This window comes from Polypterus senegalus, chromosome 5 (genome assembly GCF_016835505.1).
Source record: "Polypterus senegalus isolate Bchr_013 chromosome 5, ASM1683550v1, whole genome shotgun sequence".
Classification (NCBI taxonomy): Eukaryota; Metazoa; Chordata; class Cladistia; order Polypteriformes; family Polypteridae; genus Polypterus; species Polypterus senegalus.
The window spans coordinates 205,187,557-205,208,482 of record NC_053158.1 but is presented as its reverse complement, the minus strand read 5'-3'; the positions used below and the strand labels follow the sequence as shown (position 1 = coordinate 205,208,482).

General features: G+C 42.4%; 1 protein-coding gene across 1 annotated transcript in view; it reads right to left on the bottom strand.

Moving 5' to 3' along the window:
- Positions 1-20,926, bottom strand: part of ranbp9 (RAN binding protein 9) — a 133,963-nt gene that overhangs the window by 66,529 nt on the left and 46,508 nt on the right. Inside the window, exon 3 of the mRNA XM_039754005.1 lies at positions 14,038-14,090. Within this exon, the coding sequence (XP_039609939.1) occupies positions 14,038-14,090 (53 nt within the window). The remainder of the gene's footprint in view (positions 1-14,037; positions 14,091-20,926) is intronic.

Genomic DNA, 20,926 nt, shown 5'->3' with positions numbered 1-20,926 from the left:
GGACAGCTATGAAGAGAAAGAAAAATGGAGAAGCCGTTAGGCCAATTGACAAACCTGTAGAAGCTTGGAGGTGTTTAGGAGAGATGGCAGTGGAGTTTTTAACCAGATTGTTTAATGGAATAGAAGTGGACTGGTGCCGATATTTAAGAATAAAGGGGATGTGCAGGACTGTAACTACAGGGGGATAAAACTGATGAGCCACAGTATGAAGTTATGGGAAAGAGTAGTGGAAGCTCAGTTAAGAAGTGAGGTGATGATTAGTGAGCAGCAGGATGGTTTCCTGCCAAGAAAGAGCACCACAGATGTGATGTTTGCTCTGAGGATGTTGATGGAGAAGTTAAGAGGAGGCCAGACGGAGTTGCATTGTGTCTTTGTGGACCTGGAGAAAGCAAATGACAAGGTGACAAGAGAGGAGCTGTGGTATTGTATGAGGAAGTCGGGAGTGGCAGAGAAGTATGTGAGAGTTGTCCAGGACATGTACAAGGGAAGTGTGACAGTGAGAGGTCTGCGGTAGGAGTGACGGAGGTGGCATTACATCAGGGATCGGCTCTGTGCCCTTTCTTATTTGCAATGGTGATGGACAGGCTGACAGATGAGATTAGACAGGAGTCCCCGTGGACTGTGATGTCTGCTGATGACATTGTGATCTGGAGCAATAGTAGGGAGCAGGTTGAGGAGACCCTGGGGAGGTGGAGAGGAATGAAGGTCAGTAGGACCACCAAGACAGAATGCATGTGTGTGAATGAGAGGGAGGTCAGTGGAATGGTGAGAATGCAGGGAGTAGAGTTGGCGAAGGTGGATGAGTTTAAATACTTGGTATCAACAGTACAGAATAATGGGGACTGTGGAAGAGAAGTGAAGAGGAGAGTGCAGGCAGAGTGGAATGGGTGGAGAAGAGTGACAGGAGCGATTTGTGACAGATGGGTATCAGCAAGAGTGACAGGGAAGGTCTACATGACGGTAGTGAGACCAGCTATGTTATATGGGCTGGAGACGGTGGCACAGGAGACGGAGCTAGAGGTGGCATAGATAAAGATGTTGAGATTGGCATTGGGTGTGACGAGAATGGACAGGATAAGAAATGAGGACATTAGAGAGTCCGCTCAGGTGGGACAGGTTGGAGACAAAGTCAGAGAGGCGAGATTGCGTTGGTTTAGACATGTGCAGAGGAGAGATGAGGGGTATACTGGGTGAAGGGTGCTAAGGACAGAGCTGAAAGGGAAGAGGAAAAGATGAAGGCCCAAGAGAAGGTTTATGGATGTGGTGAGAGAGGACATGCAGGTGATGGGTGTAACAGAACAAGATGCAAAGGACAGAAAGATATGGAAGAAGATGATCCACTGTGGCAACCCCTAATGGGAGCAGCCGAAAGAAGAAGAAGAAGAAGAAGCAATAACAGAAGTCAATTTCATGCATTTGTAGAGAACATTAAATTTGCAGTTTTGGGCAGCTGGTCTCTTCCATTTCAGAAGATGGACTTCTGAGACGGAATCCATTAGCAGCGGAGTTATTTTATCTTTTTTTTTTTTTTTAACTATCATCCAGAGGTATCCTGTACTTACTAAGCCTAAACAGACATCAAGTTCATCTTCAAGTTTAAGGTATGGGCTCCCAGAGTCTGACCTGGTACAGATGGGTGAAAGAACAGAACTCCAGGAACCTGACACTGCAGGATCGGCTCTGGCCAAGAACAAAAGTGGAAGTGAAATTGATAGGGAGTTGGACCAGGAGAATTTATTGATTCCAGGAGGTCCATTGGAACTGAGCTGGCCTTACTTTCCGTGCTGTGGCACCGACTCCAACCAGGCTTGCTACTCCGCCCGTGGTGTGTGGAGAAGACAGAATGAACAGCTGAAGTTAACAATCACCACAATGATTACCGCACCACAATAACTACCACTCTTGGGTGGAAAATAAAGGAGCTAAAGAGTAATATACAGAAGGATACAAATGATATAAGGAAAGACAGAAAGGACATAAAAATGACAAACAAGAAGCTGCTTCAGGATATTAAAGACCACAAGAAATATTTAAGTAATCGCTTTGAGGCCAACTTTAAAGGTATCCTAGACAAAATTGAGGAAAAAAGTACCGGAAAACTGCAGCAAGTTTGAGAATAAATTTAGCTTAGTGATAAATTTGAAGACATTAAGCAAACGTTCACGACTCTTATTGAAATAGTGGAACGATTGGCATCCGCCACTGACTAAAAAGCAATGGCTACAAAATCCAAATGCAAAGTGCTTGGAGATGGACTAACAGTGCTGGAAGATGGATATTGAAGAAATAATATCAGAATTGAAGGTCTCCCTGAAAACAATTACAATCCAAACCCAGTGAAATTCATAGCTGAACTATTCTCTAAAATAAATGGAGAAGGCTTCAAATCAGACGCCGAGATATCAGCAGCAGCACATACATGGATCAAGTGCCTCAAAACCTAGAAGCCTTATTGTTTATTTCAACAAAGTACAATCTAAAGTAAATTTGATGTCACTTCTCAGACTGAAACAAGAGATTATATTTGACATTCGTATTTTCCCAGATTTCTCACCAGCTGATAAACGTGCCGCATTTTACAGCATTAAATAGCATTTACGTAAAGCCAAAATTTGATACAGCCTCTTGTATTCTGCTAGAATGAGAGGGGATATTCAAGGCAAGTTCTACATTTTTAGTTCTCGGGATGAAGCACAAAAAGAGGCAAGAAAATTGATCCTAACTCTTTTTGAAATACGATTGTGAGTCGCATCGTGTCCTGGCAAGGCAAAGAAGATTTTACCTGCAAGTTGGTCCATTCACAATGAGACTTTGGCTGTAATTATACATTCTATTCCATTCTTGGCTACTTTTACATCCATCCATCCATCCATCATCCAACCCGTTATATCCTAACTACAGGGTCACGGGGGTCTGCTGGAGCCAATCCGAGCCAACACAGGGCGCAAGGCAGGAAACAAACCCCGGGCAGGGCGCCAGCTCACCGCAGGGCACACACACACAAACACCAAGCCCACACTAGGAACAATTTAGAATCGCCAATGCACCTAACCTGCATGTCTTTGGACTGTGGGAGGAAACCCACACTGACAAGGGGAGAACATGCAAACTCCACGCAGGGAGGACCCGGGAAGCGAACCCAGACGGGTCTCCTTACTGCGAGGCAGCAGCGCTACCACTGTGCCGCTCTACTTTTACATTTTAATTATAATCTTTTTTCCCTCCAAATAGGATTGTTTAGCATCACACCCTTGGCTTATTGTATTAGGATTATCATACATTATCTGCTTCTTAATGGCTACTGTTTAATATCATTCTATGGGCTTATTCTTTTGGGACTGGTTATGATTATATTCTAGGATTATAGTACTTGGACTGTATTGCCAATTCATATCTCTACTTTAATCTTTCTACACCGTCACTGGGGGGCTTGTTTTGTTTTGGATATGCTCAGTCTCTAGGCATGTCAGAGGACTAGGACTTTGTGAAGTGCGGTCTAACCTCACATGTGGAGAGAAAGAGAGCAAGCTATTCATAATCTATCCTTTTTAGCCTCACAATTGTAAGTGCCAACACAACAGGCTTCATAGCAAAATTGGAAATTAAGGGTAAAGCTATCTTATGTAAAAATGTACTACCTTCATTTAAGACTGTGGAATGTCAAAGGTCTCAACTGCGAATTAAAAAGGAAGAAGGAATTCTCTCACCTAACAGGTCTAAACGCCAAAATAGTATCACAGGAGACTCACTTATTAAGCAAGGGTCAGTTCTGGCTGCAGAGAGATTGAACAGGCCAAATACTCCGTGCCAGCTATACAACGAAAACTAGAAGGGTGGGAATCTTAATACACAGAACAATATCATTTGCACTATCAGATGCAGTATCTGACCCTGAAGGGTGATATGTGATTGATAATTTACTTAACTGTAAAGTGATTCTGATGAAAAAATCTATGCACCCAATGTGGATGACAGAGACATCATCCAAAACGTATTTGTGTCCATTCCTAATGTGAACACTCGTAGAATTATGAAGGCCAGAGACTTTAATTATGTTTTAAATCCAGACGTGGACAGGCCTTCATCTATAGGGGTGAAAACATCTAAAACTGCAAAAATAACTACACAGTTTGTAATTGATCATAACTTATCAGACCCTGGCAGACTTACTCTCACCAGTACATCATTTTTATTCAAGAATTGATTATTTCTTTGTAGATAACAATTTTTTGCAAGTATGACGCTATTGTTATCGCCAACCATGCCCCTCTGGTTATGGAGCTCAAATCACTACACTTCACATACAGTAATCCCTCGTTATATCGCGCTTCGACTTTCGCGGCTTCACTCCATCGCGGATTTTAAATGTAAGCACATCTAAATATATATCACGAATTTTTCACTGGTTCGCGGATTTCTACAGACAATGGGTCTTTTAATTTAGGGTACATGCTTCCTCAGTTTGTTTGCCCAGTTGATTTCATACAAGGGACGCTATTGGCGGATGGCTTAGAAGCTACCCAATCAGAGCATGTATTACGTATTAACTAAAACTCAATGATATGCGATATGCTTCCCGCGCGGTGCTTGATTGTTTGCTTTTCTCTGTCTCTCTCACTCTCTCTGACATTCTCTGCACCTGACGAAGGGGGTGTGAGCAGAGGGGCTGTTTGCACAGAGGATACAGACAATACTCTAAAAAATGCTGCTTTATCGCGGTACTTCAGCATTCTTAAAAGCCCAAAAGCACGTATTGATTTTTTGATTGTTTGCTTTTCTCTCTCTCGCTCTCTGACATTCTCTGCTCCTGACACGCATTCCTTGGAAGAGAAGATCTATTTGCATTCTTTTAATTGTGAGAAAGAACTGTCATCTCTGTCTTGTCATGGAGCACAGTTTAAAACTTTTGACTAAAGGGTGTTATTTCATGTCTAGAGGGCTCTAATAATGTTAACAGTGTGGGAGAGTTTATAAGGGCTTAAAATATATAAAAATAACCATACAAACATATGGTTTCTACTTCGCGGATTTTCATCTTTTCCCCGCAATCGAGGAGGGATTACTGTACACATCTCACAGTTGGTGTCTCAACCCTGTTATTAGACGTTTTTTTTTTTTTTGAGACACAAATGCATTCTCAGAGGTCTCTACAGAAATACTCTGGGAAATTCTGAAGTCACTTTTAAGAGGGCAGGGTATTTCATATCTCTCCCACAAAAATAAATTGTAAACGTCAGAGTTAATCAGTGAAATTAGAAGAATAGATCAAGAACACACCAGGTCTCCAAATGAGGCACTTTATAGGAAAAGGCAGGCTTTGCCATCAGAACTCAACCTCTTGACAACAAAAGAAATGGAACAACTCATTTTTAAATCTCGACTTCATTACTATGAATGTGGAGAGAAGGCTAATAAGAACTTAGCTCAACAAATCCACAAGCAAGAAGATCGCAATGCAGCATCAGTGATTACCAACACAGATGGCGATAAAATCATTGACCATAAAAATATAATGCACACATTTAGAGACTACTATAAGTCCTTGAATTCTACTCAGTTTAAAGAATATAAGACATAATCTAAGGTGTTTTTGGATGCATTACAGATACCACAGCTAGATACTCTCAGTGAAGAGGAATTGGACAAACCTCTGACACTCTCAGAATTACTAGACGCTATATACTCACTTCAGAGTGGGAACGCAGCAGGCCCCAATGACTACCCTGATGAATTTTGCAAAAAGATTTTCAATTAAGTTAGACCCCCTTTTATTAGCAGCATTTATACAAGGCACAGACAATTTTACCTCAAAAGTATCAATTACAGTCTTTCCTAAGAAAAATAAGGACTTATTACAATGTGCATCATACAGACCAATCTCACTTCTGAATAACGACTTTAAGATACTCTCCAAAGTTCTAGCGGGAAGGGTTGAGAAAGTGCTTCCTTCAGAAATATCACAAGACCAAACTGGATTTATTAAAAGGCAGACACTTAGCTTCCAGTCTTCGACGCCTGTGTAATATAATATATTCACTCATAAAGTCTAACACCCTGGAGATAATATTATCATTGGATGCAGAAAAGGCATTCGATACGGTTGAATGGGACTACCTATTCACTACATTGCACAAATTGGGGTTTGGCCCGAACATATGTGCATGGATCAAACTAATATATACTAGTCCAGAAGCTTCAGTTTCTATTAACAACATTATTTCAGACTACATCAAACTAGAATGCAGTACTAGACAAGGATGCCCCCCCGTCACCACTGCTGATGGATGGAGACAGACAGAGAGAGAGAGAGAGAGAGAGAGAGAGATAGTTTATTAATCCCAAGGGGAAATTCACATACTCCAGCAGCACCAAACTGATGAAAACAATATTAAAGAGTGATAACAATGCAGGTATAACAGACAATAACTTTGTATAATGTTAACGTTTACCCCCCCAGGTGGAATTGAAGAGTCGCATAGTGTGGAGTCTCCTCAGTCTGTCAGTGGAGCAGGATGGTGACAGCAGTCTGTCGCTGAAGCTGCTCCTCTGTCTGGAGATGATCCTGTTCAGTGGATGCAGTGGATTCTCCCTGATTGACAGGAGTCTGCTCAGCGCCCGTCGCTCTGCCACGGATGTCAAACTGCCCAGCTTCATCCCTACAATAGAGCCTGCCTTCCTCACCAGTTTATCCAGGCGTGAGGCGTCCCTCTTCTTTATGCTGCCTTCCCAGCACACCACCACGTAGAAGAGGGCGCTCGCCACAACCGTCTGATAGAACATCTGCAGCATTTTATTGCAGATGTTGAAGGACGCCAGCCTTCTAATGAAGTATAGTCGGCTCTGTCCTCTCTTACACGGAGCATCAGTATTGGCAGTCCAGTCCAATTTATCATCCATTTGCAATCGCCATTGAACCACTAGCTGTTCACTTTTGAAATGCATCAGAGATAAAGGGAATTATCAGAGGAGGACTTGAACAGAAAATATCACTATATGCGGATCATACAGTACTTTATATATCAGACCCACAAAAGTCTGTGCCTGCAGCCCTAACTGCACTAGCAGAATTTCTAAAGATATCTGGACTCAAAATTAATTTGAATAAAAGTGGGTTTTTTCCATTGAACTCTCTAGCACCAACATTAGATTGGAAGCATTCCCTTTTATTATTGCAGATCAGTTTAAATACAAGGGGTAAATATCACAAGAAAATATAAACCTCTCTTTCAACAAAAGGTTTGCTGTCTACATAGAAAACCTGAAATAAGACGTGCACAGATGTTCTACTCTCCATCTCATTATTAGCATGGAGAATGAACACGGTCAAGATGAATATTCTTTCTAAGCTTCGTTTTCTATTTCAAAGCATCCCTATATACTGTACATTAACAATCAATTTTTAAGAAATTAGATTCAATCATAACCTCATTTACCTGGAATTCAAAACATCCACACATCCAAAGGGTGAGCGTACAATGACCTAAACCAGAAGGTGGCATGGCACTACCCAGCTTTCAATTTTATTACTGGCCGGCAAATATACAAGCTATAAAAATGTGGACATGGACACAAATAGAATAACACACACAAGCTTAGTCCGCAATAGAGATAAACTCCTTCAGTATATATGCCTTGCTTTTTAACCAAGTAAAGGGGCGGAGTGGTGGCTCTGAGGCTAAGGATCTGTGCTGGTGTCCCGAAGGTTGCCGGTTCGAATCCCCGTCACTGCCAAAAGAGATCCTACTCTGCTGGGCCCTTGAGCAAGGCCCTTAACCTTCAATTGCTCCAGGGGTGCTGTACAATGACTGACCCTGCGCTCTGACCCCAAGGGGTATGCAAAAAAAACAAATTCCTAATACGAGAAATTGTTTAAGGAGAAATAAAGAACAATATATATATATATATATATATATAGTTATTGTCAATATACTAACAGCCCAACTGTCTTTCATTGACTCAGAATATGGAACCAATGTATGAAGTACTGCAAGAGAGGGAAGCTTTTGTGTGTGGCACCTCTACACGATAGCCACCTTTTTCCACCCTCTCAAACTTAAATATTTGGAAAACGTACGGCATTAAATCATTTCAAGATTTCTATATAGATAACGTCTTTACATCCTATCAAATTTAGCTTCGATTTAACACAATTTTCCCACTGTCTCCAAATGAGAAACTCTGATAAAGAAATCTATCCAGTTTTTCCTCAACTCCCACCTATTTCTATTCCAGAAGAAATATCGATCAGTCTTATAGACTCGGACAGCATTTCTATAATAAATAAAACCTCTTATAGTCCCTTCCTTTCAAAGATCCCAGAGTACAGTGGGAAATGAATCTCTCAGTCAACATTTTTTTTTTTTTTTGTATGAAATGCACTTCCTTGAGGCGTTTCTGCCACCTTCACTTCAAAACTCTGCAGTGCTGCTGGGCTTAAAAGAGGAGAACGTCTATCAGACAAGTAGACCCAAAGGAAGTGCAGCGTCTTTCAGGAGGCGTCTATTTTTATTACACTTCACACCTTATTTTGAGATCTGACGTAGAAGGGTGTTGGGCTCTTTTTTTTTTTTAACCACAGACTGCTGTTTTCTTTTCTAATAACCCACAAGGCAAAGCATGAACATTTGTGACGGCAATCTGGAGTGCAGAACTCAACAACAACAACAAAAAAAATAATATTTATACTGCATTATTTACATATACATCGGTATATACACATACACACACACATTATCATTGCTTGTCTGATTCAACATATAAATAAATTCTATATATAAAAGGACTCTACTGCATATATAAATAACCATACAGAGCCCATTATGTTTGAGACAAAGACTCGTTTTTCCTTGAGTTCCTCCTCTGCTCCACAGTTTAAAATTACAAATCAAACAATTCAGACGTTGTGACTAAAGTGCACACTGCAGACATTCATTGAAGGGGATTTGCAGACATTTTGGTCACACAACACTTTTCCCAACTCGATTTCAGGGCCACATAATGTTTGGGACAATTGATGCCCCACATGTTTGTGATTCCTCAGGTGGGTTTCATGGCTTCTTCAGACAGCTTGGCTTGCTTCAACACTTTGGGGTCTGTAGTGGCCATTGTTCGACATGAGGACAAGAGCTGTGTCAATGAAAATCAAAGAAGCCATTATGAGGCTGAAACACAAGAATCAAACCATTGGAGAAGACAGTAAGAGCTTAGGATGACCGAAATCAACTGTCTGGAATATCATGAAGAAGAAACTCTGGTGGGCACAGTAATCACAAACAGGCTGCTAGGCCAAGGAAGACCTCCACTGTCAATGAAAGAATCCTACTATGGTAAAAAAAAACCTCCAAATGCCTGTGCGACACTTCAGAAACTGATGAGGATGTGTCAAAGACGACTATCCACAGAAGATTTCATGAACAGAAACACAGAGGAGGACACACTGCAAGATGAAAGACCACAAAAACAGGATGGCCACATTACAGTTTATGAAAAAGGACTTCAAAGAGCCCTGCAGAATTTTAGGAAAAGGTCTTGTGGACAGACGAGAGAAAGATGAACCTCATCAGGGTGCTGGGCGAGAGTAAAGTGTGGAGATGACAAGGAACTGCTCAAGAGCCAAAGGGGACCACCTCATCTGCTAAAAATGGTGGTGCTGGAGATGTTACAGCTTGGGCAATTATGGCTACAACAGGTCCTGGCACATTTCTCTTCACTGATGATGGAACTGCTGATGGCAGTGGCACCATGAATTCCGAGGGGTGTAGAAACATCTGATCTGCTCAAGTTCCAGTAAAGGCCTCCAAACTCACTGGATGGCTCTTCATCCTACAAGAAGATAATGAGCCAAATAGACTGCTGCGGCAACCACGGCAAATCTAAAAAATAGAAAATTCTTCCAATGGCCAAGCCAGTCTCCCGATTTCAGACACATTGAGCAGGCATTCCATATTCTGAAGAGAAAACTTATCTTATGAAGCCATGAAACCCACCTGAAGAATCACAAACACATGGGGTGCCAATTGTCCCAAACACTATGTTGCCCTAAAATGGGGGACTGATTCTTCTGTCATCAGCAGTGGAGGTCTTCCTTGGCCTATCAGTCCCCTTTTGTGATTACTGAGCCCACCAGTGCACTCTTTCTTTCTCATGATATTCCAGACTGTTGATTTTGGTCATCCTAAGGTCTTACTGTTGTTTCCAATGGTTTGATTCTTGTGTTTCAGCCTCATAATGGTTTCTTTGACTTTCATTAGCACAGCTATTGTCCTCGCGTTGAACAATGGCCACTACAGACCACCAAGTGTCAAAGTAAGCTGAGGTATCTTCTGAAACCCACCTGAGGAATCACAAACACATGGGGTTGTCTCAAACATTATGGTGCCCCCTGAAATCCAAGCAGAAGTGTTGGTGTGACTGAAACCTCTGCAAATCCCCCTAAGTGGAAGTCCGCCATCCATCCATCCATCCATTATCCAACCCACTATATCCTAACTACAGGGTCATGGGGGTCTGCTGGAGCCAATCCCAGTCAACACAGGGCGCAAGGCAGGAAACAAACCCCAGGCAGGGCACCAGCCCAGGAAGTCTGCCATGCGCACTTTAACGTCCGAGTCGTCCGATTTGTAATTTTAAACTGTGGAGCCGAGGGGGACATCAAAGGGCAACTGTGTGTTTGTCCCTAAAGTTATGGAGGGCGCTGTATGCTGTTATGATTGCTCGACTGATTCACACTCCATCACAGCACATTGTGGTTTCGAGCTCTTTCCAGTTCATTGCAATATGCTAAAAGACAAGTATGTAAAAAAACGTCTATGACAAAACTCTCAACTTTCACAGCTAAGCACGCTGATGACTGAGGTGGAACAGTGTGACCTAATTTGCCTTTCTATATGAACTAAGAGTTTTGCTTTTTTGCAACTTAATTCACATTATAAGCAAATGCGTCCACAACCCAAGTGTTACACGGCCATTTGTCAGAATTACAATTAAAATCCTGTTTGATTTCCATCAGTGAAGGACACTGTAGTGTGAAGCAAAATTCTTGCATGGGTTGCTTTATATCACATTCAGAAGTAAATTCTTTATTGTGATAATGTTAGCTGCATGGGAATTTAATATGCAGAAGCACCTGTCAATAAAACATGAATACAAACAAACACAATACAAAGAGAACAGCCTGGAGGATTGTACTGAAGAACAAAAAAAAAAAGTATGGCATCACAAACTAAAAAAATAAAAAATACAGAGCGAGCCAAAATGAACTATAAAAATGTGGACATGGACACTGTAGATTAACACACACAAGCTTAGTCCACAATAGAGATAAACTCCTTCAGTGTATATTCCTTGCTTTTTAACCAAGTAAAGGGGCGGAGTGGTGGCTCCGAGGCTAAGGATTTGTGCTGGTGTCCCGAAGGAGACCCAAAAGTCCCAAAAGAGATACTTCTCTGCTGGGCCCTTGAGCAAGGCCCTTAACCGAACGCACTTCAGCATTCCTCCTTAGGGTGACGTCCCAAGTCGGGAAAACAATTCTAAATTTAGACAGATGGGTACACAACATTGAACAGAAAATCTCCAGGCCATCCTCAGACTGTACGAAAACATCCAAGCCGTGAGGGCATCCATTTTGCAGTAGACGTTCAGCACACTTCTGCCTCAGACACTTCCAACAAGTCTTTGATTTTTTGCACGTGGACCTTCATTTCCATTCCTACAAAATGATGGCAGTGCAGGAACTCACTGAGAGAGAGAGAGACGGGGAGAGCCATAGAGAGTTGTGCGGCAACATTCTGCAAACCGTTCGTCGAGATGCCATCGTCATGTGACATCAGAGACGAGGCACATTTACATTTGAATGGTTGCATAAATAAGCCAAACTTTCGCTATTGGGCTGAAACCAACGCTCGTGAACTTCATGAGTGACCCCTGCACGGTGAGCCGCTATAGAATTTGCCATTGTAGGCCCTTACTTTTTTGAATTTGAGTGGAGCAACAGTCACCGTCACTTCAGAACGTTACAATGAAATGCTAGAGAACTTAATAGATGTAGTGAATGCCAGCTGTCAACAGGATGGAGCAACAGCTCATGTGGCGTGGAGATCCATGCAAGTTTTGAGGGAGATATTTCTGGGGAAGCTGAGCTCCCTGCGTGGCGATGTCGGGTGGCCTTCACGTTCTGCTGATCTCGCTCTGTGCAATTTCTATCTCAAGTCGAAGGTCTACACACACCGACCTCAAAACCTTGAAGCCCACAAGGACCCTATTTGCCACAAAATCCCCTTGAAATGGCCAAACGAGTCATGCGCGTGTTCATTAATCACCTCGAAGAGCGTATCGCTAATGATGGCCACCACCTTGAAGAAGTCATTTTTAAAACACAGTGAATAAAATCTATTTTGTATCCCCTTCCTTGTGCTGTAATGACACAGTGGGTATAGAAAAGAATCCCCCTCTTTGAAATATTCCCATTTTTTTTGCTTTACAGCCATAAATGAAAACACACAAACCAATATTTTTTCCAGCTTTACTTAATCAATGTAATCTATAACATCCAAGTGAAAGATATCACAATTACAGTTCAGAAGAATTTAAAAAATAAAATAAAAAACAAGACATACTGAGATGAATAAAGGACCCCCCAAACTCCATCAGGTATCAGTGCCCACCATTTTCATTGCAGACCATAGCTCTGGCTTCTTTCATCTGTGATCAGTTGTAATGCGTGTGATTAGAGAAGCTGTTCCTGGTCCATTCATTCCCTTGCTTGGTAGAGCAACTGACAGCAAACATCGGACTATGAGTGGCAAGTCACTTTGAAAAGATCTCAGGGACAGAGTTGTGGACGGACAAAAGGCAGGAGATGGAGACAAAAATCTCAAAGGCTTCATCAATCCCCAGGAGATCGGTAAAGTCCATCATAAAGAAGTGTTTGGTACGACTAGGACCCTCCAAACTGGATGGAAGAGCAAGGAGGAAACTAGTAAGAGAGGCTACCGAGAGGCCAATGGTTACCACTTTGAAGGAGTTACAGGATTTGATGGCATTGGTCATTAATGACGTGCATGTGACAACAATTTCACAAGCGCTCCTCGACCATTGGGGCTTGTTCGGGAGGGTCACAAGGAAAAAGCCACTTCTCAAGAAAGGCCACGTGAAGGCTCGTTTGAGCTTTCCCAGAATGCACCTTGAAGATTCTGATGCCAAGTGGGGAAAAAGGTCTTATGGTCAGATGAGACCAAAATCAAACTATTTGGCCAAAATAACAAACGGTACACCAATGCAGCTCACCATCCACAACACACCATACCAACAGTAACGCATGGAGGGGGCAGCATCCTGTAGTGGGGGGCCTGGGGCTCTCGTTAGGGTAGAAGGAGAAATGGATGGGGCAAAATACCATCAAATTCTTGAGGAAAACCTGCTACCCTCTGCCAGAAAGCTGAAGATGGGCAGAATGTTCACCTTTCAACATGACGACGACCCAAAGCACACAACAAAATTGACCACACGGTGGCTGAAGGAGACAAAAGTGAATGTCCTGATGTGGCCAGTCAGAGCCCAGACCGAAATCACAGTGACAATCTGTGGAAAGATCTGAAGATAGCAGACCACCAACACTCACCATCCAATGTGACCGAAGTTGAACAGTTAAACTGTAAAGACGAGTAGGGGGGCAAATATTACTCAGTCTAGATGTGCCAAGCTGATAGAGAAAAAATACACAGACTCAAGGCTGTCATTAAAGTAAAAGGGGGGTCACCAAATTGACATTGACATTGGGGGGGTTGATCCTTTATTAATCTTAGGAGGTCTTGTTTTTGATTTTTTATAATTCTCCTGAACTGTAGCTGTGATATCTTTCACTTGGATGTTAGAGATTATATTTATACACATACCTACGCACACAGAAAAGCGAATATGAAGCCCTCTCTGTAGGGCTCAGGATAGAATTCAGAGTAGTGAACCAGGGTGTAGTCCAAGTGAAGTCAACAACAAGCTTTAAACATTTTACTACAACACTGAACACAAATGCTGCTTTACCTGGCAGTCTATTCATGTTGACTCCTTGTGCTGAAAGGCCAATCCCCATGTACCTGTAAGAAATGGAAAGAACATCATCTTAATGGAGTTTAAAAGAAAATCTGCACTGCCCACACATTGCTTGATAAAAACTTACTTTTTCTTGTAATTACTACTCTAACTGGCAGGCATGCATTTAGATAAAGCTCTCAGATCGGAGGATCTTTCTAGCCTGGGATACACACTGTGTGCACAATTATTAGGCAAGTGAGTATTTTGACCATATCATCATTTTTAATGCGTATATTCCAACTCCAAGCTGTATTAACTTGAATGCTTATTGGATTTAAGCACGTCAGGTGATGTGTATTTGTGTAATGAGGGAGGGTGTGGCCTAAGGAGATCAACACCCTATATCAAGGTGTGCAGAATTATTAGGCAGCTAGTTTTCCTCGGGCAAAATGAGCCAAAAAAGAGATTTAACTGACTCTGAAAAGTCAAAAATTGTAAAAGTCTTTCAGAGGGATGCAGCACTTTTGGAATTGCTAAGATATTGGTGTGTGATCACAGAACCATCAAACATTTTGTTGCAAATAGTCAACAGGGTCGCAAGAAACGTGTTGAGAACAAAAGACGCAAATTAGCTGCCAAAGATTTGAGAAGAATCAAACGTGAAGCTACCAGGAACCCATTATCCTCCAGTACTTTCATATTCCAGAGCTGCAACCTACCTGGAGTGCCCAGAAGTACAAGGTGTTCAGTGCTCAAAGACATGGCCAAGGTAAGGAGGGCTGAAACCCAACCACCACTGAACAAGAAACATAAGTTGAAACGTCAAAACTGGGCCAAGAAATATCTGAAGACAGATTTTTTTCAAAGGTTTTATGGACCGATGAGATGAGAGTGACTCTTGATGGACCAGATGGATGGACCTGTGGATCAGTAATGGGCACAGAGCTCCACTCCAACGTGGAGGTGGGGTACTGGTATGAGCTGGTATTTTTAAAGATGAGCTAGTTGGACCTTTTGCATTGAAGATGAACTCAAAATCAACTCCCAAACCTACTGCCAGTTTTTCAAGACACTTTCTTCAAACAGTGATACAGGAAGAAGACCATGATTTTTATGCAGGCCAATGCTCCATCACTTGCATCGAAGTTCTCCACTGCGTGGCCAGCCAGTAAAGGCCTTAAAGATGAAGGAATAATGACATGGCCACCCTTCCTCATCTGACCTAAACCCTATCGAGAACTTGTGGGCACTTCTTAAACGCTAGATTTACGGGGGAGAAAAACAATACACCTCTCTGAAGAGTGTCTGGGAGGCTGTAGTCACTGCTCCACAAAAAGCTGATCGTCAACAGATCAAGAAACTGACAGACTCCATGAATGGAAAGGCTTATGACTGTTATTGGAAAGAAGGGTGGCTATATTGGTCATTGATTGATTGATTGATTTATTTTTTGAAATGTCAGTGATGTTTATTTGTACATTTTGAGGTGTTTGTTTATTATTCTCACTATAACAGATGAAAATAAACAAGTGAGATGGGAAAATTTTCATTTTTCCTTTAGTTGCATAATAAATCTGCACACTAATAGTTGCCTAATAATTGTGCGCACATATGTATTCCCCTGATGATGTTCACACTCACATTTCCGTTGTGAAACATTCAGGTTTCAGGTTTATTAACATTTTGGATTGACTGATAGCACTGTGTTTGTTCCATATTAAAATTAATCCTCAAAAATACAACTTGCCTAATAATTCTGCACTCCCTGTATGGATAAAAGGCTGGTAGCATTAACTCCATGCCTTCCCAATTAATCGCAGGTTTAGGACAAATGTGCAGTTTTATTATGGAATAACAATCAGCGTCCTTGACAGAATGCAGAAACTCTGAGCAGTCTCAACACCAGACCTCCGACTGTACATGTAGCTCATTTGCATGTCTACCAATTCAAGTGTTAATCAGCTTAGTGTTATCCATTGTCTTGTCTATCCATCAAGCCATAGACTCACAAAAGGCGTGTAGTGTCAGGTTCGCTCGACAGTAAAGACATTTTTTTTTTCCCAGTGTGGATTTTATTCAAGAATAAAACTGGATTGCGGCATATTTGGAGAAAAAAGTACACGTGCAATGTCACTCCTTACTTAGGGAAAGATCCTAGTCATCCCACAGGAGAGAAAGACTTTCTAAAACTGTCGTCATAAAGCCATTTCTCCATCTTATATCTCATAATGCCTGTCACCTTACACTCCAAATCGTAACCTTAGATCTTCAACTGAGGGTCTGCTTAGAATTCCAAGAGCTAAACTTAAAAGAAGTGGTGAGGCGGGCGGCCTTCTGCTGTTAGGCACCTCAAATCTGGAATAGCTGACCGATACAAACTCACCAGGCTAACACGGTGGAGCACTTTATAAAAAACTGCTAAAAACCCGTTATGTTAACTTGGCTTTCTCATTGTTTCATTTTTGAGCAGCATGGTGGCGCAGTGGGTAGCGCTGCTGCCTCACAGTTAGGAGACCCGTCTGGGTTCGCTTCCCGGGTCCTCCCTGTGTGGAGTTTGCATGTTCTCCCCGTGTCTGCGTGGGTTTCCTCCCAAAGTCCTAAGACATGCAGGTTAGGTGGGTTGGCGATTCTGTGTGTGTGTGCGCCCTGCAATGGACTGGCGCTCTGCCCAGGGTTTGTTTCCTGCCTTGTGCCCTGTGTTGGCTCGGATTGGCTCCAGCAGACCCTTGTGACCCTGAAATTAGGATATAGTGGGATGGATGGATGGATGGAGTAGATGTAACGGGTTTTTGTTCTGGATTCCTGGTTGATATTCCGTCTCTCTCTCCATCACAATGAGAGACTCTGTAAGTACACACACTTACAGATTCAGCAGGTCATCAATCACTTGTTTCCCCCACCATACATTCAAGTGCTGCTCTGCCTTTCTTGTATTGTGGTGACCAGAAGTGCACGCAGGACTCCAGATGTGGCCTCACGAGTGGGTTACACGGTTTCAACATAACGTCCTTCGGCTTAAATTCAACAGTTTTTAGGATATAACCTGACATTTTGACCTTTTGCCTTAACAGTAGATTAGTAATTTTTCCAATAGCCATTCCCTGACTTACAAAGGTTGGCAGACTCTCCTCTCATTTGAATTGTGTGTTCTCTTCTCTTATCTTTCCAATGTTGACAAATGAGAGACGTTTGGCCTCGGTGCCACCTCATATTTATACCCCAGTGACGCAGGAAGCCATGGATTAGCGTTTCAACACACTCTGATCAACTTCAGAAAAACATTAGACAACAATGGAAAACATGTTTTAGTGACACTTTGTTCATAAGAATTTCTAAGAGTGTCAATGATCAGGGCACATGTGGTCTTTATTCAGAAGAAATGTATTTCAATCAAAGGTTGGGTTTCTCATCTTATTGTCAGTGTAAGTTTCAGGTGATTTTTTTTACAATCCATTTTAACTCATCTTTATCAGGGGTGTGGAGGGGATTATATTACAGTAATAATGTTTACCCAACACCTGTATTAACCTCTCCTACCGGCCCCTCTTATTTCCTCACTCAAACAGCTGACCAAAGTTAATTGGTACTTAGATTCACCTGACAGAACTCAGCCAGTCAGCCCTGTCAATCTAAACCCCACCATTAGAGTGAAGGGGGTCACCACAAGGTTCCTACAAGACCTTAATCAAAGGAAAATTCAGAAGAAATAAGAAAAAAAATTTGAACCTTACAAATCAGTTTAAGGCAGGGGTCACCAACTCCACTCCTGAAGGCCCACCGTGGCTGCAGGTTTTCATTCTAACCCTTTCCCTAATGAGTGACCCGTTTTTGCTGCCAATTAACTTCTTTACCATTCATTTTAGTTGACGTGCCCTTGAAGACTCAGACCCCTTAGTTGTTTCTTGTTCCTTAATTAGGAGCCAAACAATAACGAGATACAAAATGAGCCAAAACAACTGGCGTCCATCATACAATATCTGAAAATAAAGAATGATGAAGGTCTCAGGAATGTTGGTCTGCTCAGGTCCCCAGTGCTCTTAGTAAAGAGAAAATCAACAATTTCAGAAATGTCTGCTTATACACAAGGAGAGCAGAAACAAGCCACGGAATTAAAGAATTGGTTTAATTAACGACAAGAATTGGCACCTCATTAAGCAGCTGGTTGGAGTTTGAGGCCCTGACTTAGGTGGTCTTCTGTTGGCTCCCTCACTTCACATTTCATTTCCGTTTGGGTGCCGTTTAAGGAATGCAATGAAGCAAATAAGAGGAATGATGAAGAAACTCAGGGGAACAAATCTTTAAATAAGCAATTCAATTAAAATGAATTCACAAGAAGTTAATTAGCAGCACAAACAGGGCACTCATAGAATGAAAACCTGCCACCACGGTGGTCCTCCAGGACCGGACTTGGCGACCCCTGGTTTAAGGTTACAGAGACATGTCTAAGGCTTTGGGACTCCACCGCACCATACTACGTGAAACGTTACTTCCCAATGGAGAACACGTGGAACACAGAGGGGAATCTTCCCGGGAAAGACAGACTGCTAAAATGACCCCAAGGACATAGTGACAGCTCACTTAAGAAGTCACAAAGGATCCCCGATGATCATCCAAAGAAATGCAAGCCTCTCTAACCTCAGCTAAGGTCAGTGGCTCCTCAAGAAGACAGGGATGCAGGAAAAATGGGAAAGAGGAGAGCAAGGCAGAAACCTCTGGTATCCAAACAGTAACACCCCGTGTTCGCTTCTCACTTTTAAAGAAACCTGTGGGTAACTCTCAATGACCTTTGGACTCTTTGGGCAACTATGTCCGACATTCAAATGTAAGAACATCAGACCTACAAAGAAACATGGGGAGGGGGATGCTTTACTCTCTAAGAAACTGGAAGACGTGCCATCATTAAAAGAACCGTGAATTCGGCACTGTACCGGAATATTCTTAAGGCGAATGTCTGCTCGTCTGTTTGTGGCCTGAAGCTTAAGCAAAATTGGGTTGCGCAGGAAGACGACGAGCTAAAACACAAAAGCAAGTCGACAGCTGATCACAATTAAGAGAAATTGTCCACATACGAGGGGGTACCCAAAAATAACTGGAATCTGTACCTGCCGCACAATCTCGGCTTGGTTGCGAATTTTCCCGCTAGGTGTAGCACACTTACGGTATTCTGTAGCAGTCTGCCGAGTGGCGTTGCTCTGTGTTGTTCGTACGACATTCCATGTCGGTTTTTCTTGGTGCTTATTAAACGTGTTCTGCGATTTTTGTGATAGGTGAACATAAAGAACAGCGAGTCTGCGTTAAATTTTGTTTTCTCTGTAGTGATGCTTGAAACTGCTTTTAAAGAGGAAGCTGTCTACGGGTGGTTTTCGCATTTCAAACAAGGGGAACTGTCACTTGAAGACCAATTAGGATCTGGCCAACCTTGCACAATTAGGAATGGCGAAAATCTTGATAAAGTTTGCAATGCAACTTATAAAGATCGTCGACAGACTATTGAAGATATTTCTGAATTGACTTGTGCGTGTCTTGGAGTTCTTGCCACCTTCCCTACTCGCCTGGTCTTTGCTCCATGTGACTTGTTCCCGCATATGAAAAAAAGTGTTTCTTGTTGAAAGTGTTTTTGAACCGCGGAGGAAGTCAAAGACAAATCACTGCAGGCCTTAGACAAACATTCCTCTTTAGCGATTCCAAAAATGTTTCCACCAGTGGGAAAACCGTTGGGATGAGTGCATTCATTCACATGGAGAGTACTTTGAAAGAGACTAAAATTCCAGAAAGTAAAAATTATTAAAACAATTTGTTTTTTCAATTCCAGTTATTTTTGGGTACCCCCTCGTATTCTTACAAGCACTACCCTGAATCTTCAATGTCTTCAGTCTCCAGACCACCACACTGTTGTTTGGACCTTGGCTCATAATGACAGGTATATTCTGTGTTTGTGCTGAGTTGCGTTTGGTTTCACTGTCCCGCTTACTGTCCGTTATATGTGTCTATCAGTAAATGTTGTCCTCGTAAGTGAAAAGGGGAAGGATGATGGAAGGAGACCGCAGCCCCGAGACGGAAATCACCTGTTGGATCCACCAGTTACATCCGGGACATTCTGCATTTAAACAAGAGGAGCGAAAGGTAAGGGAGAGGCAAAGAGGGAGAGAGAGAGGAAGGAAAAAGAATCATTTTACGCATATTTCAACACATTTCCCAACTTCGTACCAGTCCAAAACTTGCTTCTTCAGGATCCGGATTATCATCACAACAGCCAGCAACTAGAAACCCCGGGGTTTGAACTTTTGCCAACCACTACTGAGGACACTTAGGCCAGGTTTATACTTGACGCGACGACGCATGCTCCAGGGGACGCTCCTGCTACACAAGAGTTTTACAGTTTATACTTGCGCGTGTCATTTACGTAAATCTGGAAGAATCCACCAGGTGGCAGTGTGAGATATCATCACGGTGAGAACAGGTTCGGCTTCGCTGTGCGGTGAATTGCCTGGAATACCCATTAAATTCCAATGACAGCTTACCGCAATATCTCTAAAAAGGATGTTTAAGACTAGAATTACCAAAGCCGTTGAAAAAACTCCTTAAATCCCTTCGCACTTCTCCGTCAGCGTCTTTTGTCCTGTAAATGTGCCGATCAAGACAAGCAGCAAGCAGCCTGCTATTCTATCCCCCCACCGCCGCAGAACGTCCACAAAGTTCTCCCAGATCCAGCCTTGATTATCTGGGAGTGAAGTGCTGGAGTTTTAGAGTGGAATAATAGATTGTTATTTGGAACACATCCATTTCACGTGTATTCCATTTCTACAGAGTGGTCCAGATCTAATTATGCAAATCCAGATCGTCTGGATGACTTTGATTTATGCGGGGACGATTCCAGTTCGGCGCAAAGACAATTCTC